This window comes from Biomphalaria glabrata, chromosome 5, assembly GCF_947242115.1.
Source record: "Biomphalaria glabrata chromosome 5, xgBioGlab47.1, whole genome shotgun sequence".
NCBI classification, from domain to species: domain Eukaryota; kingdom Metazoa; phylum Mollusca; class Gastropoda; family Planorbidae; genus Biomphalaria; species Biomphalaria glabrata.
Window position 1 is genome coordinate 28362574 of NC_074715.1, and position 26161 is coordinate 28388734.

At 31.9% G+C, this 26161-nt stretch overlaps 1 protein-coding gene across 3 annotated transcripts in view; it reads right to left on the minus strand.

Moving 5' to 3' along the window:
• The window catches only part of LOC106065156 (poly [ADP-ribose] polymerase tankyrase-like), a 45614-nt gene that overhangs the window by 11384 nt on the left and 8069 nt on the right, over positions 1–26161 (minus strand). For all 3 annotated transcript variants that reach the window (XM_056031347.1, XM_056031345.1, XM_056031346.1), the window contains exons 13-44: positions 25942–26064; positions 25616–25741; positions 24330–24407; positions 23930–24093; positions 23355–23464; positions 20506–20612; positions 19982–20138; positions 19571–19779; positions 18731–18830; positions 17976–18103; positions 17665–17733; positions 17428–17541; positions 16778–16939; positions 16568–16666; positions 13649–13759; positions 12846–12921; positions 12356–12561; positions 11258–11343; positions 10588–10730; positions 9749–9842; positions 9084–9218; positions 8433–8631; positions 8225–8301; positions 7807–7928; positions 7381–7466; positions 3249–3341; positions 2832–2996; positions 1948–2065; positions 1730–1835; positions 1182–1307; positions 731–875; positions 101–320 (exon numbers count right to left, since the gene is read on the minus strand). In XM_056031347.1, coding sequence (XP_055887322.1) covers positions 101–320; positions 731–875; positions 1182–1307; positions 1730–1835; positions 1948–2065; positions 2832–2996; positions 3249–3341; positions 7381–7466; positions 7807–7928; positions 8225–8301; positions 8433–8631; positions 9084–9218; positions 9749–9842; positions 10588–10730; positions 11258–11343; positions 12356–12561; positions 12846–12921; positions 13649–13759; positions 16568–16666; positions 16778–16939; positions 17428–17541; positions 17665–17733; positions 17976–18103; positions 18731–18830; positions 19571–19779; positions 19982–20138; positions 20506–20612; positions 23355–23464; positions 23930–24093; positions 24330–24407; positions 25616–25741; positions 25942–26064 — 4054 coding nt within the window. The remainder of the gene's footprint in view (positions 1–100; positions 321–730; positions 876–1181; positions 1308–1729; positions 1836–1947; positions 2066–2831; positions 2997–3248; positions 3342–7380; positions 7467–7806; positions 7929–8224; positions 8302–8432; positions 8632–9083; positions 9219–9748; positions 9843–10587; positions 10731–11257; positions 11344–12355; positions 12562–12845; positions 12922–13648; positions 13760–16567; positions 16667–16777; positions 16940–17427; positions 17542–17664; positions 17734–17975; positions 18104–18730; positions 18831–19570; positions 19780–19981; positions 20139–20505; positions 20613–23354; positions 23465–23929; positions 24094–24329; positions 24408–25615; positions 25742–25941; positions 26065–26161) is intronic.

Sequence of the window (26161 nt, forward strand, 5' to 3'; positions counted from 1 at the left end):
CATGTTAATGACCACTACCACCACTTTGAAAGGAATACATGATCAAATGTAGGCCAGATCTCAAAGCGAATTGTAGAGGAAATAATACAATGCTGTTTACCTTCTTTCACACTTGTGTCATTGTCTGATTCCTCCATGGACTCCTCCGAACTCTCACTACTTTCATCACTCTCCTCTCTACTGGCCTTCAGATTAAATACAGCGCGAGATTTCTTGTTCCAATTTGTAGTTTTTACTTTCTCCATGTCAGGCTTAGTTTTGTATGATTTTTTTGGATCATAGTCATAGTTTAGTAACTGTCTCACATGATTGGTTCGATTCTGAGGAAAAAAGTTTTCTTACACAATAATTTTTTTTCTTTTCAGAATAGAATACATTCTTGAGTGCAAAAAAAAAAAAAAAAAAAGATATATTATTCATAAACATTATGGAAATGCTGTATCCATTATTCAACTCCCATTTTAATTCCCCAACAACTTAATAGAAATCTATCTGTCTTGTACGGATGGTAAAGTTCCATAAAACCCTGTTTCTGGGAAATCATACAAATGTATATGTTCCTCTAGGTGACTTGGTATTGTATTATACATAAATCTAAAACTAACAGAATAAAAATATAGCATTTTGGTAATATTCTGTATATAGTCATATCACTAATATAATAGATTAGAATTGTTGAAATGAAGTGTAGAAAATGTTAAATTAACAAATGTATCTTTATTAAACTTACCAATAGGACAGCATACATAAGGGGAGTTAAATCATTTCCATCCACAAGGTTAGGATTAGCTCCCCAAGCTAAAATGTTGTAAGATATAGTGAATTCAAGACAGCAAATAGCAGCAAACAAAGCAGTTGTCTTGACACCTGGATAACTGTAGAGGTGTAGGTAAATGTTGAATAGAGTCAAAAGCAACAGATACTTTTATTTTTATGAAACAAAAATCTTAAAAACATTAGATTCAACAATACAAGTTTAAATTCAAGCCCAACCAATTTGTCAGAGTTGTGTTACCTAACTGCAGATTTAAAAAAAAAATTCTTATTTCATTAGTATTTTCTATTGCCTTTTTTTAATAAGTTAGTTATAAATACAATGTAAGACTCACACTAAAGCATTTTTTAAAATGTCATTTATATGATTACATTGATTATTCATTTCAAAACTAAACTAGATCTACCTTATCCAATAATCTGGATCTTTTTTGCTTTCACTTGTAACAATTGTGGCCAGGTCAGGGTTCAATGGCAAATCAAAATATTGATTCAAATCAATTTTGGCTTTCAGCAATTTCTCAATGAAATCCCTTCAAAGTTGAAAAATTGAATCAGTTAAAGAAAAATAATGTAACATTATTTTTCTTATAAAATAAAACCTACTTTTATTCATTTAATTTAATTTAATAAAAAGTTTTACATTAGCCTTGCACACTGCCATTAGTGCAGAAAGTGTGTTCTAAGTTGTGCACTGGTAAGAGCAAGACTAGAGATAAATGTTGACATAAGAGAGACAACGGAGTTCAGCCCAAGTCTGGGGCTTGTGAAAAAGCTGTGCTTAAGGCATGCCTTGTTATTATGAGCTTGTTATGTCCTGTTAATTAACAGCTGTCCTCATTGAGTTACTTCCATTAGATTTATTACCGTATCCTATCTGGCCAATTAAATATTTCTACTGCTTCATTATGCAGGTATCTTAACATATTTGATTTGGTCATTTAAAGTATATTACCAACAAGCTTGATCAATTTTACTTGAATGACATCTCCATAAGACTGCTGCCAGGTAGGATCTGTTAAAATTGTCTGTATATTTCACATCATACCCATCACTTTTTTCTGCCATTGAAAGTAATCATAACTATTTTTTACAAATTGTATATATTTAAAAAAAAATAGAATTTCAAAAAACTTTATTATACAGGTCACAAAGAAAGAAAAATGTATTTACCAGCTAAAAAGTCAGCCAATGGGAAAAGTCTATTTAGAACAGCATACATTATAGGGTTACAATTGAATTCATCCCCTTCATTAGCAGAAAGCCCAGCACTGAATAAGAAATCTGCAATCTAGAAAATAAAAATTATATATCAGATAATGTAGTCATTTAATGATTAAGATAAGATAATTTTATTGGTCCAAACAACTAGAAATTCAGTTTGACTACAATTGTCCACATCAGCATTACTTATAATGACAATAACAAAAGAGATGTCAAAATAAACAACATATTTAAAAAAACACACACACACACACAATCAGCTTGATGAATTGGGCTCCTATTTAACTCTGGCTGATGATGGATGACCTTGACATAACCTGCTAAAAGTGTAATAAAAGAGTTTTTAAATCTTTCTGATCAAGCTTAATGGAGAGGAGAGAACCACTTTGTCCAGATCTGATGGAACTCTGGTTTAATGAGTACAAATTGTCTTTAAAAGTTCATTTGTTTTGGAAAGCCATCTTCAAGAGATGGTAACTTTGCACAAGACCTAAAAAAATTTATTAGAAAAATGAGAAAACACAAAAAAGTCAGTTGTTTCCCAGTTCTTTTTACTATTTCTAGACTCAATAAAATTAAGTAAATGTTTTGGTTTGGATAACATCATTTCCAAACAAATCAAGAAATAAAAATATACCATTAGTGAAAGTGAAGCAGTAGTATTGTCTTTTTAAGTTAAAGATCTTGACTTATTCTCCTTTCCCGCCTACTTTTAAATGCCTTAAAAGATGTTTCAATATCATATATTATGCAACCCATCACATTTTAATATTTTCTTTGCAAAAAGCCCAATCTCACACACCAATAAAAAAAAAAGTATTGTTACAAGTTACCTTAACAAGAATGGGATCATTCTTTTGTTTGTAGTCAGCTCCACTTAGAGCTAAAACATGCAGTAGACTTTGACTATGCTCTCTCTTTATATGAAGTACAGAGATATCAGTTGTGGTACACAGAAGACGTAGTGCTATATTGTACTTGCAGGATTTCAGTGCAGTCTGTATAAAAAGATTTTAACATCATTATATCAAAGAAGTTATTACAACTCTTTGGAGTACAATGAAAGTGATGGTAAAATTGTGTTTTCTTGGAGTTCTAAGCATGACAGAGAGTTTCAAAAAAAGTGATTTTTAGTATAAAAGTTTGTCAATAACGTCCTATTAATAAAAAAATAAATAATGGAAAATTATTTGACTTGACTTAACTCATAATTATATTCCTTTTGAAATCAAAGTAATAAAAAAACTTACAGTAATAGCATCCTGTTGAGAGAGACCAGATTTGGCAAGGCTAGCTTCAGTTACAAACATGGCTACTCCTGGTAGGTCAAACTCTATTGCAGCCTACAAGAAGAAAAAAGTGTATATTAGTATTGCAATCATAACTGGTAACAGTATATATATTGTTATGACAGGAAGGGGTTACCAATTGTGTGATTTGACACATGTTACTCAGGTTTTTGTGCTGTGAGTGGTGTAAACACTTCCTGTGTAAATCCTAAGAGAGATATGGTCATGGGATCATTTAGAAAGGACTGGCATTTTCTGCAATTTTTCAATAAGGCCTTGAAGGACCAAAAAAGAATACAAGAGTTATCGGTCAAGTCTAGTTCAGCACAGCAAGTCAGTACAAGTCCAGGATGGGACAGAGAGACCAGCATACTTTAGCAGACATGCCTACCCCCAAGACCCAGAATGTGGAACATTCAGGTTGAAAATGTGGAATTTTGGGACCCAATGTGGAACATAAATGCTTTTATGTTAGTCAGCCATACTGTACGCAATATAAATAAAACTTCAATTATAATTACTTTAATAACAATACTAGTTTGCTTCTTATAAATTAGATGTAAATACTATAATTAAAAGTAAGAAAACCTTTAATTCATAATTATGTCCTTTGTTTGAAATCAATAGTTCTAACTCATAAATGATGAATTCTAACTAAAATGTATTCTAATAACCTAGACTCAAATGTTACTATTTTTATTTGTTACTACTAGATCTAAATCTACTGACTAGATAAGATCTAGATTATTCTAGATTCTAGATCTACTTGATTATCTATCCTTTTCTATGGCTCTACTCTAATCACTCTAGATGTTGTCTCTAGTTCTAGATCTACTAGTGACTTACTAGTCTAGACTTACATTTAATATAAGTCCTCTAAGTCTAAGAACACAGATTATAATAATAATATTATAGATCTAAATATTAATTCTATAGTCTAGATCTATAGTATAGACTTATTGAGAACTAAATTTATTACATAATAATGATACATAGAAATCTAGAATCTAATCTATCATCTTCTAAGTCTATTTCAATATAGATCTAGATTTAGTATCATCTAGATCTAGTGCTAGTCCTACTTTTAGATCTAGAAACTAATAATTAATTTAGACTATGTAATAATTAGGGGTGCACCGGATAGTACTTTTTGATATCCGGCCGGAGCCGGATATAACCGGATAGTACAATTAGATATTCGGCCGGAGCCGGATACCTACATGACTCAAACAGCTCGTTTTACTGAAGTTTTTGCAAATCTTCTATATAACATACCTATATTCATATTATTTTGTTATTTACTTTCTTACTTTAAACTCTATCACTGATTGATAAATTAAAATGAACAGCATTTTTTTTTACAGATATGCTTATCATAAACTAATCTTTGTAACATGAGATGGTGTGTGCGTATGTATTGTAAGGTAGAATGTGGGATAACTCATGCAGAATATATAAACATATATATGTAACTAATGTAAATCTTTCAAAGGTAAAGTTCACTCTTGGTTTTATAGCGTAAATCTTTCTTAAGTACAATCTAAGTTGTATAGTGGGTAGATGTTTGTGTTCATGTATTTGACACCATCAACTTGTCATTAGGCTCGTGTTTTAAAGGCCACAAACCGCTTCTGGTTTGTATCTAATACAGATAATGGCTTAGTAAATATCTTAAGTACAGCAAATTTGCAGCCGTATGATGGCCATTAAATTTTGTACAATGCAAAACATAGCTGCTTCGGTCAAATGACTCATTCAACCAATGGGCAGTTAAACCAAAATATGATTCGGTGGTATTATCAGCTGTCCAAGTGACCGTTGAGAATCTCATAATAAACAAACTCATACCAGATTAACCTTATAGAGATTTGGCTTGTAGTCCCGCCCCTAATAAAAATTCTACTCCAAGTAAACAAACTCAGTTCCCTCATAAGATGTAACCTCTAGAAAGTGTCAACACGTTGACATCTGGCTTAATGTGGTCAGCAGCCTATCCGTGAACTCAATTTTATGGACTAAACAAACAAAAGGAGGTGGGGGTGCTCATCTCTACCTCTGGAGATATACCCGAACATCTAGACAGATTATCAGCGTGACGTAGTTAAGGAATATTACGTGTTTACAAGACCACTCAAAGGTCAAGACAAGCTTTTAAAATGTGCCAGACATCGCTGCTACGTATGTAATACGAATTTATAATGTAAAGTCTAGTCCACCCCCCCCCCCCCACAATAACAAACCTAGTTCCCTCGTGTGACCTCTAGAGAGTGCTTACGTCCATCGTATCTGACTTGGGGTCACCTGTCAATCAATGAACTCAATGTGATGGGCTAAACAAATAAAAGGGGAAGGGAGTTGTTCATCTAGAAATATACCTGGTTACATTAGAGGTGTGGCTCTTGTAGTCCAGCCCCCCCCCCCCCCCCCCCTAATAAAGATTAACTACTAAGTAAACAAACTCAGTTCCCTCAAAAGGTGTGACCACTAGAGAGTGTCAATACGCTGACATTAAACCTACGTCCATCGTATTTAACTTGTGGTTACCCACCCATAAAAAAACTCAACGTGATGGACTAAACAAATAAAAGGGGGTGGGAGTTGTTCATCTCTACCTCTGGAGATATACCCGCACAGCTAGACAGACGTCTGGTCAGCATGACGTAGTCAAGGAATGTAGCATTTTAACATGTTAACTAACTTACTCAAAGGTCAAGACAAATTGAAAAAAATGCCAGCCATTGCTGCTCTGTATGTAAAGCACATTTATGATGTAAAGTTTCATCTCTATTTATATTAAGTTATTAACACGCCTTGTCTTTATAATAAACAAAGTTTGGTGCATATTCATAATGGCTCTATTTTTAAGCTCATTATTTTGTTTTCATATAAGCATTAATACATTCTATAACAGACAGTAATGGAACGAGGTCCACTTTATGCATATTAAATAGGTGTATTTTTTACTATCCGGTTTACTATCCGGTAGTGATATCCGACCGGAGCCGAATAGCACCGGATAGTAAAAAATGCCGGATATTCGGCAGAAGCCGGAGCGACTATCCGGTGCACCCCTAGTAATAATACTAATAAGTAGATCTATACTAGTACTATACTTTACTATAGTATTCTAGATCTAGTTTACTCTAATAAGCCAAATGTTCCATTCAAATCCCTTTCTTTTCTCACAAGTGACAATGGCTCTACTAGTCTAGACTAGATCTAGACTAGATTCTAGACTATTCAATAATTCATTATTCAACTATTCATTCATCATTGTCTTGACGTATGGTCTACTATCTATGGCAATCTATGGCTACGGTATTGTCACTAGATTCTAGATCTAGTATAGTTACTATAGACTATACGATTATAGTATTGTCACTATTCTAACACTAACTCAACTGGTTTCTTAGGCTTAGGTTTCTAAGTAATCCAAGAAAAGGATTTTTTAAAAATACGTTATTAAAGACCTAGATCTAGACATTCTAGACCTAAATGTAATTAATTAACTTAGACACAGTGTCAGTAAGTTGTGAGTAAGGCTAAGGCCTAAATAAGGCTATACTATAGTTTATAGTTACATTCTAGATCTAGATCTATGTCTAGATCTAGCTCAACCGTATCTTCATAAATTTAGGACACACCGGGTCCGGGAGGAGATGAAATGTAAACAATAAACACAGACCTATATCTATTTTATTTTGCATTCAGTATTTTCATTTCGCATTATTAATAAATAATGAACAATCTGCGATTTTTTTGTGTGTGTGTGTCGGAATTCAGACTTGGTGGAACAAAAAATCGTGAATGCGGAACGTCGGAACATGTGAACTTTTTTATGCTTTTGCGGGACGGTTCCGCATAATGCGGGACTGTAGGCATGTCTGCTTTAGTACAACAATATGGTTACCTAAAATGCAGCATTAGTGCAGAGTTTCGTGTTGCCAATTGTACAGTATTGACTGTTAATTTATTAAACTAATTAAAGTGCATCATTTGCAGAGTCTGATTGAAAGTCATAGCAATATATATATATATATATATGTTTTATATTCTTTATTTTAGTTCCTACCTAACCAGATTAGATGAATACCTGATAAAGGGACAAAACTCTGACAGACTCAGCAACCTTCACTAGAGAATCTGGATTCCACTGCCAGATGTCCTTTTTTTCTCTACCTAAAAATAATTTGTCAGAAGAGATTAAATATTTGGAAAATACAGAAAATGTAAAAAAAAAATGTATAAGGAATGAAGATGATGCAAAATTATATTTAAAAAAATGTTGACATCCATTGTAACCCACTATAATGTCCTGGAACAATCACTATGCATCTTATAATTATGTATCTTATCATTTGCATAAAAGATTCTAAACCATCACATAAGTGAGACTACATGTCAACATTTTTTATTACATGGGCAATCTATGGCCAGTATTACAAAAGCTGAGAGCTAGATAATGAAGAAAAAAATTCAAATTAATTAAAGCTAAAGAAAATAAAACAGAAATTATTACCTTTTGACTTTCTTTCTGAATTCTTATTTTCCTTGCTAGCTAACTTTACTGTCTCCTCATTTTGTATAATGATAACCTTTGACTTCAAGTTGGAACCAGACTGAATTAATGTTGCAGCACAACTAGAAACAATCAAACATTTAATCTGATAGCCAATGATCTAGAGAAAACACATTTTTTAAAAATGTAAATTTAAAGGTTCAATAAATAACTAATCATTTCTAAAAAATAAAAAAATAGTGTAATGAGTTTTGCCATTAAAAAGGCAAACTTTAACTTTTAAAATAAAGGCTCCACGAGATGAAGACAAAAATTAAATATACACCATGGCTGCATATTGGTTAATAGTATAGAATATATATATATATATATTGAAGATCAGTGTACACTACAACAAACATAATGTGTGTTCACTTACCCATCAAATTTATTTTGTACGGCTAATGACAGTGCTGTATTTCCATCATTATCTTCTATGTTTACAGCAGCCCCAACCTGGTTAGTAGGAAACAATGCATATTTATATAAATAGGTCTTTTTTGTCTTCTCCTAAAATACTAGCTAACTTGACTAGTCAGCTTTCTGCAGTGAATGAGCAAATAAAAAGAGTGTAACTCCTTACATACCAAAGTCAAGTACATGCAACAAAATGTGGCCCCCTGTTTAGCTGCAAGATGAAGTACCGTCTGACCATATTTATCTTTTTCATTGATTTCAATCACATTCATGTCTCTGCCAATCAATTTAGTTAGTTCAGCTGGATCATTAGAACCAGCATTTCCTGGTGTTGTATAATTGAAATGTCTGTATGTATTTGAAGCAGGCCTGAAGATAAAAATATTTTATAACTCTACTTTCATAAGATGTTTCAATAACAAATATAGCAGCTAGTCCTATCAACTACAAAATGATAAAAGAGACTCTAAAAGTTTGTTTTAATTTGAAACTGAATATTTTTACTTCTAAATTTTAATTTAGGTTTAATATGTAATGAAAACACAATTATTACAGTAAAACACACAAACAGGGATGGCACTCTGGTCATGCAGTATGCCCCCTGGACTGTTCTTCGGTTGTCTTGATGGTACTGGGATCATACCCTGTCCCTTGCCATCCCCTGTCGTCATATGGGAGGTTTGGACTAGGAAGTAGATTATCTTCAACTCTGAAGGAACACCCGAAACATGTAATATTTATTTACATTTTTACAAACCACACACACACACACACAAAGACACAAAATAATTTTATAACAAAATAATTGCAAGTAGTTTTACTTTGCATTCTTAGCTTTCTTAAAAATGTAGTGCAGAGCTGTTCTGCCATATTTATCTTTCAGACCAAGTCTGGTGCCAAGGACAATAAGTTTGACTTCCAATTCATAACTTTGATTGAGTCCACCATTATTGGTCCTAAAAATAAAATTACAACTAATTATCAGTGATGAACAGATTTTAGAACAATTTTATGAAATTTTCTGCACAAGTACTTATGCAGAGGTGGTGCAGAGGTAACCCAAAATAAAGTGTCATTGAGTTTTTTTCAAAATATATTGAGAATAAAAAAATAATGTAGTAAATAACACTACTTGTACTATACAACATACAAAAAGATATGCATGCAAGACAATTTCAATTTTTTGTACATTTAACAACATAAAGACTGCTTTTCTTCTTTTTGCACTAGGAGTCTAGCTTTGTAGCTGGTCCAGGTATGAGCATGTTAAAATTGTGCTTCCATGGTATAGCAAGATAGTAAAAGTATTTATGAATTTAAAAAAAAAAATAAATCAAAGAAAACTTTTTAGGAATTCTTAAAATTTTAGGAAAATTTGCATCATTGAATTATGTTTTAATTCGATAGTGGTTTAAAATGAATCTTATCTTTGCTTCTTTACAACAATGAAATGAAATAAATCAAATGATATAAGAAATACACTTACTTCAGTGCATAATGCATTGCAGTTCTCTTTTTACCATCAAGGCTATTAAAATTGTATTCTCTTTCAGCTAATTTGTTCACAATTTTGAGAACCTCTGAAAGAAAAAACAAAGACTTTCAATGAATTAACACAAGTGAAATCTGGCTACAAAAATGAGTGAGATGAGACATTGTAATATTTGTGAGTTTTCAAAGGGCTCAAAACCTTGGTGGGCAGGAAACTTCAATCTCATTAATTGCTTATCACACCCCCCCCCCCCCCCCCAAGCTTCTGTAATGCAATAATTTTTTTTTCTTGTCTAAAAGTCTTTCATCAGTGTTAAGAAAGTACAGATAAGGTGTGCAGTAATTAAAAAGGAAAAACTTTTAACAAAGATGTTGACAATTAAGCTCAAATAACATTGCAAGTCATTTGTCATCATCCAGATTTAGTCTTGAAGACACTCTGAGGAATGGTTATGGACATAACTTCATTATTTATAGCAGTAATGCCTTTATGTATCATGAAATAACATTGTGATAAACAATTATCATACAATGATAATAAATATTAACTACTGCTCTATGATTTTACTTTATTGTTTATAACAAATCATAGTAAATGTATTATGTAGGTCTTTCAACTATACCATATCCAGAAGCTTAGAATAATTCTCACCCTAATGATTCATTAAAATTTTCTAAAATACTAAAAAATAACCCATCATGACACAAAACTTATTTATCAATATCCAACATACAGAGAGAAATAGTTAAGTAAGTTGTTCAATGGTCAGCTCAAACATCTACAAAGTCAAGATTTATCAAGAAGGGATGGCATAATCTAAGAAAGAAACCTACCTTCTCTTGCTTGAGGGTCTGCAGCAGTAGCTACACAGTGCAGTATCTTTTTCTGGGTATTGGAGGCTTCACAGTTGAGATCACAGCCTAATTCAATCAATTTACAGATGACTGAAGAGTTCTTTGTCCCATTGGCAGAAAATCTAGGTTCAAGTAAATTAACAAAAGTTTCTAACTATAACCATCCGTCTTAATAAAACTAATATTTAAATTACAACTACTAATATACATCTTGAACAAAGTTATAGTTCAATATAAAAAATATTTGAAACAGAATGAGATAAAACTAAAGAATCACTTATAAAGCTAGTTATAACGTCAGCAGAGTGCTAGGAAAATCAACACAAAACTAAATATTTCTTTATAAACATTTAAGAAAAAAGCAAAAGTGCATTGGTTTGCATTATCAAAATTAAATTATAGCTTTTATATAGCGCTACTTTCATGCTTATAGCATGCTCAGAGCACTATGGTCCAATCTCATTTGTGGACAGGTGGGAGAGGGGGTATCTGGGAGAAGGTTTTTCCGTGCTGCCTTTAGGCGCTTAGTACAGCTCAAGTCGGGTGTCGAACCTTGAGCCCCCTTCATAGGTAGCCAAGCCAAGTTCAAGCGTACTTAGCCTCTAGACCACGCATTCCCATAAATATTGAGAAAAACTAGATGATTTACCTTGTAGCAGCCAAAATAAGAGGATGTATCCATTGATCTTTTTCATGTTTCACTTTCAGATTCAAGTTACAATTGCCTTTAGTTACCTGAAAAATACTTTTGTTTATACTTTTTGACAATTTAGATAATATAATTCTATTGGTCCAAACAAAATGGAAATTCAGTTTGACTCCATTGTCCAACTCAGCCTTACTACTAGAACAATAACAATAACTTCCACGTGTCAAACTAAAATCACTTCCTTGAAACACTGACATGAACAGAAGATGAGAAAATGCTATGTAATCAGGTTTTCTTGATATTATACTACATTTCTTGATGTGCTACAAAATTAATGTAATTTATTTCTTAGAACATTTTTTTCTTTTCATTAAGACAATGTTAAAGTTTCACTTCAAACCAAATAGTCTATTGGAGAGGGGATGTCAAGTCAGGTCTTCGTTGTGGCAAGATTTGAATGAGTGTGTTACTTACTGCCAACAATCTTGCTTTCCCTAACTCATGCAGTAAGACATTGAAATATCAAGTATGATTATTACTATCAAAGTTATTGGAAGTTTGTTTTTTTCAATTCTGGCAGAACACTATGGATATAGATGGTTGATATCTCCATTAATCTGCTTATTTCAGTATTTTCAAACCCAAATGTTTAGATTTTAATTGAAATAAGTTTTAATGTGCAATGGACTGAAATACTACTCTTTTGAAGTACTTTATAAGATAAGATAAGAACACTGGCTTATTATAATTCAGATTATTAAGATATATCAAACAAAATCTATTACGTCCATGGAGTTAGGTATAATGAGAGTTGATGCTATTATGAATAAACCATTCAAGCTGAAGAAAATGTTCTATAGACATGATGACTACAACACTGCCTATTATTTTCTTGTATTATGTTATAATGCTATTATTTAAGCTAGTAGCTTAAAATATCAGTACACAGTAGACATGATCATATGCTAATGTTGAAGGTCAAGGAAGTAAATAAAATGAACCAATAATAAAAACTGCTAACCTTTATTTTAAAACTAAAACTTTTTTTTTTATTGAATAATATTTGGTAAAACAAAATATCCCCACTGATTTATTTACCATAAATTCAAAGAGATCTTCTCGATCACTAAGAATGCATGTTGACAAAGGGGAGTTTCCACTTTCATCCAGTACATTAAGATCAGTTCCAAGAAGAACCAAATCTTTAAAAATTTGACTTGACTTGCCACACTGTACAAATTTAAATTCACTGTCAAACTCTGGATCATTCTTAAGCATGATAATGTGAGCAGCTGTTCTTCCAGCTGCAACATTGAAGTGGTGAGTATTGATTTTAACTCTATTATAGAATATCACATAAAAAAAACTTTTTTTTTTCTAAATTTGACAAACTTAAGAATAATGAAAGGAAATATATAAATAGTAATAAATTTAATTTCTAATGCAACTTAAGATAAATAATAATGATGTCCTAATCTTAAAAAAGATACACCCTAAGCTTAATCCTAACCGCACTCTTCTTAAGAATATTGATTACATCAAAATAAAAGGTTTCAATGACAATTCACTAATATATAAAAAGATGTACCTGTTTCTTTACTGTACCACCAACTGTCAGAGTTGGGAGCAGGCATATCTACCTCATCATAATATCTTTTTTGTACCTAGTTTTATTCAAATAAAATTAGTTATGCTAGTATGTATTAATTAGATTAAAAGAAGGCTAGACACATGTGCTATAAAAAAAATAGTATTCATAAAATTATAGGAGGAGAGGAGAGAACAACTACCTTTTGATGCATTAATGTGGTTTTTTTTATCTTTTGTGACAAAATTACACTAAATAACCAAATGACATAAAAATTTGATATACTTATTGAAAGTTTTTTTTCTAAACTAAAATATGATAATGGCAATGGAAATTTTTTTCTTTTCCCACAGTAAAGGTAATCAAATCTTAAGTAATTCTTAATTTCTTATGGTATTAAAAATCAATTTTGTGACATAAAAAATGTAAAACGTAAAAAAAAAATTATTTTTCCAAGCAACACAATTAAATGTGCAAATTTTGTCACAAAATATTAATAAATGCAAAGAAAGATTGGAAACAAGAAAACAATGATAAGTTGCTAGGTGAGTGCATATCATTATTGTAAGACAAATAGGCCTACAACAAATTTCTAAGAAATACGAAAAAATCACAAAGTAAACACTTTCCACTAAGTAGTATATAGTATTCCAAAGTAGCTCAAATTATGCATTCATTTCAAATTTAATAAAACTTCAATCCTTAGTGTTAATATAGGATGCTAAGAAAGATATAAAGCCATATCAGACCAAAGTCGACCTCAGAAATAAACAAATTACAAAAAGATATTTTGGTATACTTACTTTAGCATTGACATCTGAGCCTAGTTCATCCACCAATAATCTTATAAAAGCTCTGACATTGTCCCAGTTTTTCTTTAACACTTTACGATCTTCTATTGATTCATAGTTTACCTGTTGGGTGTAAAATCAGTATATATGTTACAACACTACAAGATGTAAAGCTAAGCATAATCTACAACAAAATACAAGTGGGGCTAGACATTCTTCAGGCACTTGCATATTTTTTAAACATTTACACTGATGACTTATGGTTAAAGACAAGCCAGCTCTTGTCAGAAATAAATTTGAAACAAATTGTTTTGAATCCACTTTTGATAAGTCCTACTTTCAGTTCAATACAATAAAGAAGTTAGAACTGTATAACATTTTTGTATTCCCTGTGAGAAAATGTTTAAACATTGCAGAACCTCACCTACCTCTAGCTAGAAACTCACCTTACTCTAGCTAGAACCTCAGCTTACTCTAGCTAGAACCTCAGCTTACTCTAGCTAGAAACTCACCTTACTCTAGCTAGAACCTCACCTTACTCAAGCTAGAAACTCACCTTACTCTAGCTAGAACCTCACCTTACTCTAGCTAGAACCTCAGCTTACTCTAGCTAGAAACTCACCTTACTCTAGCTAGAACCTCACCTTACTCAAGCTAGAAACTCACCTTACTCTAGCTAGAACCTCACCTTACTCTAGCTAGAACCTCACCTTACTCTAGCTAGAACCTCACCTTACTCTAGCTAACTTAAAAAAAGAAACAAAAGCAAAGAAAAAATCTGTAAGTCAATTATACTTAACCAAATGAAAACATAAAATTTAAGTTACAAACACAAAACAAGAAACTTTCCTAGTTTTTCATTAGATTCTGTAAGATTATTTGTAACATTAGTTGTGTACCCCGACAAAATATTGCCAAAAAAATAGCGCAAACAAAATATCACGAACAAAATAGCACCGAAAAAATATCGTGAACAAATATTTTTCATTCATTTTGCAAAAAATACTTTAGATGTCGTAAAATATGAATACAGAAAAATTTTTTTTTTTAATGTTATCATTATTTGTCAGTAATTTTGCAGGAAATACTTTGGATATCTTAAAATAAAAATATGTAAACATTATGCTAGAATTATAATAAGCTAAAATGAATTATTTCAAAATATATCATTTATTTAAATTCCAAAAGTGCACTTCAAAAACATGCAAAGATACTTCCATACCTGTCAGATTTACATAGAGTTTAAGAAAACAAAACTGCTGATTTTTGTCATGGAAAGTAATGTACCATAACGAGAGGAAGGAGCGGGGGGGGGGGGGGGGGGGGTTGTTATATTCTTGTCTCATGAAAAGACTAAGACTAAGACTGCTTTATTGATCCTTACGGAAATTTGTTGTGATTACAAGGACTCGTTTCTCATATAAAGACAACACAACAGAAAAATACACATAAATACAACAGACAACATAAAGAGTTCATTCAGCGACTACACACAGGTATCTTGGTGCATTTCATGTTCCCTGATCAATGAGATAGAGTCTGACCGAGTGAGGTACGAACGAGTTTTTGTACCGCTCCGTTCTTGTTTTGATTGACAGCAGTCGCCCACTTCGCGACGACCTGGCGTAGTTCTGATGGAGCGGGTGGCCGTTGTCTTCCAAGATTTTTTCGATTTTTCTTAGGCACGTTTGTTCAAAAAGTTCCTTTAAATGTGGTAATGTTGTGAGTGTAATTTTTGATGCTTTTTTAATGATGTTTTCTAGACGTTGCAACAGTTTAGATGAGGCGTTGCCTTGCCAACAACTTATTCCGTATGTTAGCAGATTTTGTACAGTCGCGCCGTAAAATGTCTCAAGGATCTTCTTATTTAATTTAAAACTGTTGAGTTTGTATAGAAAAAAGAGTCGCTGGGCTGTTTTCTTTGTCAGAGTTCCAAGGTGGTCTTCCCATGAAAGCTTGTTGTTGATGATAACGCCTAGATATTTATATGCCTTTACTTGTTCTATAGATGTAGTGTTTATTTGCAGTTCACGTATAGTTTGTTTTTTCTTTCTAAAATCTATTATAAGTTCTTTAGTTTTTGTTACATTCAGTTCTAGAAAGTTGTCGGTGCACCAGTTTGTAAACTCTTCTATCGAGCTTGGGAGAGAAGGGAAGTTGATTGAGGCCTACAATCCAAATGGACACTCCTGAACTTTGATATCTATGTGATGGTGTTAGGCATAGACGGACAGGAAATAGCAAAATTAATGATTGAATTGGTCAGTCACTGCCTGAGATGAAACAAACATTTGGCGGTATAAGAAATGTGATCGCCACCTTAACTAATCCTGACACACTTAAGTTTGCCAACGTTGGGTCAAGAGACGCCATTGTTTGATCAAAGAGAGATGTGCAGATAATCAAGATTTCTGATTATGCTATAACACAAATGTGTAACACATCATTATATAACTAACACTTGAAAGGAGTCACCACATTTCAAAATCATATTTTTTTTTTTAGCAAGTTTCGCATTTTAAACTTTTTGAAATAGGAGAATGTGATAACATTTTAAAATAATCTCTTTCTCTGCAAATATGGCATACTTTTAGATCTATTAATATTGAAGAAGATAGAGACCTCCACAAAAATGCTGCCCAGGACCTTTACTTACTAAAATCGGTACTTTTATACACATTATATATAAGTATGCGCTTTTTTGTCTTGCGCTATTTTGTTGGGAATGCTATTTTGTCCGCACTATTTTGTTGGCGCTATTTTGTCGGGTCACCTTTTAGTTGAATATATTGAATATATTCTGTATAAAGTTATCTCTATCGATCTAGTTTTTAATAAAAAACTTTAAAATCCAACTACTGAACAAATATTTCCTTAAGTGTGTTTTTAAAATAATATGTGTTTTAAATAATTTATGCATAAAATATTTACCCAATAAATTTTCGAAGCTGTCAAGCAAGCAGTTTGTAGCGGTGTGAAACCCAGACAGTCGACATAACTTGCCATAGATTTAAGAGTGTCAAGATAGTTCTGTCAAATATTCAACATTTACATTTTAAAATATTTATTTAAAAAAAAAATACAACTAATAACATGGTTAACAAGTAAAAAATTAAAATTATAAGGAATTAAAGCACTCACAAATTTCTGAATAACTTTAAACACTTTGCATAAATTTGAAGGAGCTTCCCACAAGGAACTTGCTATACTATGCAACATGGTAGTGGATCGTTCTGAGCCAGCAGGCATTAATATTGGACTTCCATTTTCCAGTAAATATTCACAAAGAGGTAAATTGATAACCTAAGTTGAAATTAAAATACAAGTTGAAGGAAAGGTTTTAAAAATAATGGGCTAAAACTGTCATGGACAATCAAGAAAATATTGGTACACTCACAATCAAAATTAAGCTCCTAAAAGTTCAGCATTCAAGATAACTTGCATTCCATTATAGCTGATTGTTACATATTATACTTTTTGAAGTAGAAATTACAGAAAAAAAATGAACAAACACCTATACTTTCCCCAACTAATGACAGGTACACATCAGAGTTGGGTGCACGGGGGGGGGGGGGGGGGGGGGGGGGAGGCAAAAAAATCTTGAAATTCAAAATCTCAGTCTTCACAGAGATTGAAACCCAAGACCCCTCATTTGGGAGGCCAAGCACTTCAATCAGCAACAATGCCCTCTTTTGAAGTTAACTTGACAGAAAAAGATTTATTTAAATTTTTGAAATTAACTTGATAAAAAAAAAACTTATTTGATAAAAAATGTTTTTTAAGTAACTTACTTCACTGAGTGCCATCATTGCAGCAGAATCATTATTATCATCAACAGCATTCACGTCACAGCCATGTTTAATTAACAACTGGGCTATGGAGACACTTTGTTTAAAAGCTTCAGTCTGTTTGAAAACAGTTCGATAACAAAAAATAGTGTCACTAAAGGATCGTTTTTTTTCTCTAAATATTAGAAATCTACATGAAATAATTAACATTTTTTCATTTGCACTTGAAAATATGCTTACCTTTAAAGTTTCTTGACTGTTTTTTTCTTCATCATCAACATTAACTGAATTGGAAGCCAAGCAATGGAGCTTGAATAAAATATATAATGAGTGTTAAAGATATCACACAAAGATGTACATAAATCAGTTACATGATATCTACAAGTGTCTTTCAAAAAAAAAGTTGTCAGTAAAAAAAAAAAACATTGAAAAAAAAGATCTATCAAAGAAAAATAAAAAATATAAAATTGCCACATACAATTTGACAAGAAAAACATTCATTTAGTATTGAATAAACATTTATTGTAATGTTAGGTGAAAAATTTACAAACTGGAGTTTGTCCAGAGTTATCTCTTATGTTGCATAGTGCCCCTTTTTGCTCAATAATATATTTGATTTGCTCCACTAGATCTGGCTGCAGAAGGTCACTTTCACAAGCATGGAATATCAAGGTCTTACCTACAAACAAAAATTGTATAGGGCAAATAGTTTTCCAAATTGAATATTTTACTTTAGTTGTCAACTATTATTATTAAGACAAACTTGTCAGGTGTCCTAAATAAGCTTTATTGGATATGTGAAGTCAGGTCAACTAATATGAAATAACAAGACTAGTAAAGTGAGGTACACTTTTATGGAATAACAGGAAAAGAAAAGTCAGGTTAACTATTATGGAATAACAGGACAAGTAAAATGAAGTAAACTATTATGGAATAACAGGACAATTACAACGAGGTTAACTATTATGTAATAAATGGACAAGTAAAGTGAGGTAAACTATTATGGAATAACAGGACAAGTACAACGAGGTAAACTATTATGGAATAAATGCACAAGTAAAGTGAGGTAAACTATTATGGAATAAATGGACAAGTAAAGTGAGGTGAACTATTATGGAATAACAGGACAAGTAATGTGAGGTGACTATTATGGAATAGAGATGTGTGGTCAGCAAGGTGACCAAAACTTTTACACTGTACAGCAGAGCTCAGGAGCCCCAACAGATCTGAGTGTCACATGTAATATAAATTAATTATATTTTTAGTTAGATAGTGAACTGAATAAACATTTTGAGATATAACTGACCATTATCATCTGCAAAATTAATGTCCACCTTGTCATGATTGAGTAGAAGCTGAACAATACCAACCTGTGACTTAAGGTAAGCCACATTTACAGGTGTTAGCTGGTCAAAAGAAATTTGTGTGGATTGAATAATACAAACATATAGAATGTTTATTAAATATTAGGGTTTGATAAATACCATCTGATAAAGGTTAAATAGTAAATGTCAAACTTTCTTATAACACAACTATGAACTAGATTACTGTAATGGTCTCTATAGATGAGGTATATTGGCAGCTTACTTAATAATAATAATATTTGACAAAAGTATTTTATAATAAATATTAATTGTTTTGACAATAAGCATATACCAACAAAAAGCATGATTCTTATGTTTAGGGAAACAACTGTATTGGACACAATATGATATTTAGGAGCATTAGATGAATGGAGAGTTAATTCTAAGTGCCATAAAAATGGTGTCATTGATCATTTATGCTACAACTATCAACTCATCCTTAAGAATATGCATGTTTACTTTTTTTGTTTGGATGAAAATTCAAAGCTATTAATTGAAATTTTAGAATTTTTTCTCTGCAAGGGGGGAACAATACCACTCTATAGTTTATTTGGAATTATCTTTGTAAATAGCTCTGCCTGGATACTCTAATAACCAAAGTGTAACATTGCTTTAAAGTTTCTAGATGCTCCAATGATGGGGTGAGGTCTATTTTGACCATTTCCTGTTCTCTTGTTAGCTTAAACCCCAGAATGCAGTGCAGCAAGACTACTTTAGTTGATTAAAAACATCACATGCTGCAACATCTATAAAATTAACTAATCTGGTGGGCATTCACTTACCTTCCACATGTTATTGGCATTTGGGTCTACCCCAGCCTCGAGAAGAAGTTTTGCAGTAAAGTACCACCCATAAGCTGCAGCATAGTGTAATGGGGAATTCCCAGAGCTATCAGGGTGCTCAGCACTTGCTCCAATATTCAACAAATAAGATAAAACATTAGTGGAGCCATTCATACAGGCATGAATAACTGCTCTACGTTCCATGCGATCTGAAATTGTATTGAGAACTGTACCAATTATTTTCATACAAAGTTGAAATATTTAGAAAATTAATATTCACCAAAAAAAGCTGAGATTGGGTTATTCAAATTTCTTCATAAAATGTACAATTAACTGAAATATAATCTACATCATAACAAATTAAGAAATGTTAAATAAATGAAAACCAAAATTTAAAAAAAAAAGATCTACCTTTTTGTTCTACGTCTGCACCATTTTTGACAAGTAATTGAACCATTTTTAAATCTCCTTGGGCAGCAGCAGTCATTAAGGGAGACAACTGGTTTTGAGATACACTTAATTTAGCATTAACATTGGCTCCAAATTTCAAAAGAATTTCAGCTACTTCCTGGAATAATGTCATAGAAATAAAATGATTAGCAATGAATTGACAAGTACGTAGTCACTAATATAGATAGGATGATACTGGGTACTGTCTAACAAAGATCACAGTATTATGTTTTAGTGATGAGGGATAGTTTACATTTCTTCCATGAAATCTGTTATTTATCAATTATTTTTGCATAATTATCATTTTATTATTGGATTAAAAAAGAGTCTCAAATTATTTTCTGCACAAGTTAAAAAGTTGATTAGCTGATCATTAATGTTAAAATAAAACTACTGTATTACTACAACTACTAGCAGCACATAAATAGTATTAGATGACTTGAATCATTGAATTGAATGTGATGAATGCTCTGAAGTTCACTTACAGAAACACAGTGATCTGCTGCAAGGTGTAGTGGAGTCCTACTAGAGTTGTCACATCTATTTACACCTCCAGTGCCAAACCTGTCAGAGAATGGATCTTTGGTGGGGTCTGGGAAAAAAACAAAAACAGCATAACTTACAAGGACAATACAATCACATTTAATTAGCTAAAATTAATACGTAAGAAAACTTATTATAAAAATTTTAAAAAAATAGGACAAAGATCATTGAAAGTAGGTGGATACATATTGAATCAATTGGAAATTTTTTAAATAAACTAAACAATGTCAAGGACACTTAATTGAACCCATGTTGCCAACTAAAGAAAAATAGAACTAAAATTCTAAGCTGAATTTTTTTATGAATCCAATAACCTATGTTATGGCACGAGCAGGAATTAAGTTGTTTCATAGAAAGGGAAACTTTTGACTAAGAGACAATGACACACTAGTAAAAACAAGACTTGAATTTGAGGAAGAATAGCCAAATGTAAACATACTACTTTTGAAGGCTTAAGAGAAAGGCAGGTTTTATGGACATAGAGATTTAGCTTCAAGACATTCGACGGTTTCCATAGTTATTACTAATTCAACATTTAGCGTCGACTAACTTATATTGTAAACCTTTTGCCTGTGTTGATTTCATTTGACTTATCTACAAAAGACACAGCACGGAAGCGCTTAAGACCTATAATTCTAAATATGTACAATTATATCTGGATGTTTTTAAAACGGCACCTTCTTTAAAGAAAATCAACAGTGCTTATAAGACATAAATGTTCCTTTCATGGCACTGTTATAGAATGAAAGTTTAAATGTTTTCTCCATATCGACATTTTGTGATACAAAAAAAAAGAACTCTGCTCAAAAGTGCAAAAAATATTTTCATAGAACATTTTTAAAAGAGAGTTTATTAACACTTCCTAGAAGTTTGTACACTGGATACACCAAACAAGTTTGTACACTTGATACACAAAACAAGTTTGTACACTGGATACACCAAACAAGTTTGTACACTGGATACACCAAACATGTTTGTACACTGGATACACAAAACATGTTTGTACACTGGATACACCAAACATGTTTGTACACTGGATACACCAAACATGTTTGTACACTGGATACACCAAACATGTTTGTACACTGGATACACCAAACATGTTTGTACACTGGATACACCAAACATGTTTGTACACTGGATACACCAAACATGTTTGTACACTGGATACACCAAACATGTTTGTACACTGGGTACACCAAACATGTTTGTACACTGGATACACCAAACATGTTTGTACACTGGATACACCAAACATGTTTGTACACTGGATACACCAAACATGTTTGTACATTGGATACACAAAACAAGTGTGTACATTGAATACACCAAACATGTTTGTACACTGGATACACCAAACACGTTAGTACACTGGATACACCAAACATGTTTGTACACTGGATACACCAAACATGTTTGTACACTGGATACACCAAACATGTTTGTACACTGGATACAACAAACAAATTTGTACACTGGATACACCAAACAAGTTTTTTTCTGAGCTGTGTATGACACTGGATACACCAAACAAGTTTTTTTCTGAGCTGTGTATGACACTGGATACATCAAACAAGTTTTTCTGAGCTGTGTATGACACTGGATACATCAAACAAGTTTTTTTCTGAGCTGTGTATGACACTGGATACATCAAACAAGTTTTTTTCTGAGCTGTGTATGACACTGGATACATCAAACAAGTTTTTTTCTGAGCTGTGTATGACACTGGATACACCAAACAAGTTTTTCTGAGCTGTGTATGACACTGGATACACCAAACAAGTTTTTCTGAGCTGTGTATGACACTGGATACACCAAACAAGTTTTTCTGAGCTGTCTATGACACTGGATACAAGTTTTTCTGAGCTGTGTATGACACTGGATACATCAAACAAGTTTTTCAGAGCTGTGTATGACACTGGATACACCAAACAAGTTTTTTTCTGAGCTGTGTATGACACTGGATACACCAAACAAGTTTTTTTCTGAGCTGTGTATGACACTGGATACACCAAACAAGTTTTTTTCTGAGCTGTGTATGACACTGGATACACCAGACAAGTTTTTCTGAGCTGTCTATGACACTGGATACAAGTTTTTCTGAGCTGTCTATGACACTGGATACAAGTGTTTCTGAGCTGTGTATGACACTGGATACATCAAACAAGTTTTTCTGAGCTGTCTATGACACTGGATACAAGTTTTTCTGAGCTGTGTATGACACTTGATACACCAAACAAGTTTTTCTGAGCCGTCTATGACACTGGATACACCAAACAAGTTTTACTGAGTCGTGTATGACACTGGATACACCAAACAAGTTTTTCTGAGCCGTGTATGACACTGGATGCACCAAACAAGTTTTTCTGAGCCGTGTATGACACTAGATACTCCAAACAAGTTTTTCTGAATTGTGTATAATACTGGATACACCAAACAAGTTTTTCTGAGCTGAGTATGACAATCTTCATTAAGAGAATAACTTACAGAAGACAAAAAAAACCTTAACTGATAAAAGGAAACTAACATTATGTAAAAACAAAACAGGCACTGTAAATATTTATTAGGCACTGGAAATATTTATACATAGGAAGTAAGCCCCTGTCTTTGAATATGTAGAGTTGTAACAAGAGGAAAAATAGGTACAAAATAAAGATTTAAGAAATATTTTACAAGTAATAATATACATTTAACTCTTTCTCTTTGTAATTATTTACCAAATTCTGGTGGAATCAACGTTGGTATCGTCAGTTAGGAGAGAAAGAGTTAAATAAGAATACGAGTTACTAACTGTTTGCAGCTGCCTCAAGAAGTAGCCTTACATTCTCAGGTCTTTTAGCTTGGATGGCTATATGAAGTGGTAGCTCACGATTGTTGTTGGTATCATTAAAATTGGCTCCTCTATAATCATTAAAAAAGATTTTGTCATTTAGAGTGCCATTTTCATCAAATGAAAATGTCATAGAAGGCATACAAATTATTTTCCTGAATTGGTGAAATTGGATGTTTAAAAAAATATGTTTAGTTCCCCATCAATATTAAAAGGTCTTTAAAGCATGTGATGAAGGCTATTACATTTCTATTGTCAAATTTTATTAGAGTATTGCCAAACTAGCAATTTCTCTCCTAACAAATCAGCTGTTAAGAGTTGGGTGAAGTCCCCTAACATATTAGCAATTCTTAAGAACTGAGTGATGTTCCTTAACAGACCAGCTATTCTTAAGAGTTCAGTGGACTATGACACATTATCAAAGTAAAAGTCCTAGGAAATTTGCCACTTAGACTATCTTATTTTTCAAGATAAAAAAAAAGTCATAGAAGTCCTTTTTTTTTAAATGAAAATCTTGATGTAAAGAAACGTCTTACTTTTCAAGCAATAATCTAACATTGTCAGGTGATTCACAGGCTGCAGCAAAATGTAAAGGCCTGTTTCCACGACTATCAACAATATGAACATCTGGCTGAACAGACAAGAGCTTTTCTAAATATTTGGAGTTACTGTTTGCTGCTGCACAGTGGAAGACACTCAACTGATAAAACAAATAAGTAAATAAATGAAAGAATCTAACTTCACACATGTGCAGTGCTGAGCTCATTTGTTGTATTTTCTTGAACAATCTCTTACAAATTCTTCAGACTAGTCAATAGAGCTAAAACTAATAAAACAAAATGTTATGAGCATCATAGAATATTATTTCATAAAGCTTAAGATTTTAAAATAAATATGTTTTGTATTAATTAGTCTAAAATTGAGATAAAGCCCCACCTTAAAAACTCTTTTGCTAACAAAGCGTAAGTTAGAGGGAGAGCATCCAGTTAAATCTTCATTTGTGAACAGTAAAACCTGAAAGTAAATTTAGTCTTAAGAAAAATGTTCATAGCAAATATTCTGTAAGTTTGATCAAAAAAGATATTTCAAAATAAATGTGAGTGGCTTGAACAAAATTGATGAGGTGCTAGGATTGATCACTAAAAAGCTTATAGCGTTAAGAATTATAAATTTTTACTAGGAAAAGATTAAATATTTCAAACATTTCTACACTTTACAAAGCTGAGAACAACATTAAAAGATAGGTTTCTACACAGAAAGGTGCCTTATAATTAGACATAACCAAAATCTAAAACAAATAAAAACAAAATATATTATTTATGGTAAACCTGTGACTAACCAAAAAACTTTTAATTGTTTTGTATTATAATAATTGAAAAACTATCTTAAAATCTGAAAACTAACAAAATAAAAAATCATTTAAAGAAACTTTTACAAACCCAGAAATATCATAAAATTAAAATACAATTAAATCTTACATAGACCATAGCTAGAATATGTATCTTCAGTTTGAGTTACTCCCTCAAGAAAACTTGAAGTGAATCAAAAGAAAGAAAAAAAAAAAAGCTTTTATAAAGGGTCAAAAATCATTCTGTGAGCCCAAGAGGCCTAGTCAAGAACATTTGAGAGATGCAAGGATCTGGTCAAAATTTGTTCAGTATGTTTTATTTAAATGACTAGTTTGGCTTAAATTTATTTGATGTGACTTCAATATTGTGATTTAAAAATATAATTATTTTTGTTGGATTTATTTTATTAAAGTATTTCATTTTAATTTATGCTTTATTCATTTCAGAACACTAATCAAAATAACACAATCCATCACAGATCAAAGGCTATTGGTAATAATCACTTAAAATTTCAGACCCTCAGTTGTCTACATATTACATAATCTTAACTTAGAAAAAGAAAAATATAACCTAATAAAACATACTAAATGACATGCAAACACAATTCTTTTTTAATAGCTTAGGACAAGCTCATATAAGAGCTCATACTTTCCAATGTATTTAAATCACTACCATAAACAACTACATGAACAGATGAATATGCATAGAAAATATCTTTTTTGATGGAACATCTGTAATAATAATAATAATCTTTATTGTCCGTAAGGAAATTTGTCTTACAATTTGTGCATTACACCAAACAAAACATTATAACTATAAATATATATTTAATACAAAATAAATTAGAAAAAAGAGAATGAAGCTAACACTTACATCTCTAAACAAATGATGGAACACTCTGCTGCTATATTTCAGATTGGCTTGGATTATTTTACCAGCAATATAAGGTAGGCCACTCAGAAGTAATTTATGTACATCTTGAACAGAAAATACATTAGTCTGAAATTTTAAAAAATTCAACAGGCTAAATACAAGATTGAATTAGAAAAAATATTGGTCTATTAAACCTATTCAAATAGCTTCAATCTGTCAACCTGATTCACTTCTGTACATTCTATTACTGTTCTTTTGTATAACCTTCATTCTAATTAAATAAGTGAGGTCAACTCTCAAGATGAAACCTAAATTATTGAACTAACATAGATATCTTGTTTCTTTTCCTCAAAAAATTGTTCTATAACTTTAAGTAGATCTGGATTTGAATTAGTCTTTAGAAATTCTGTTATAAAATCATTTTCACAGTAGCTGACAGCATCATCATTCTGAAAAGAATTTTAAAACATTTTTAAAGAATTAAAATTTGAAATTTTTAGAATGAAGACAAATTTAGGAAAAGAAATTATCACAAAGTTTATATAA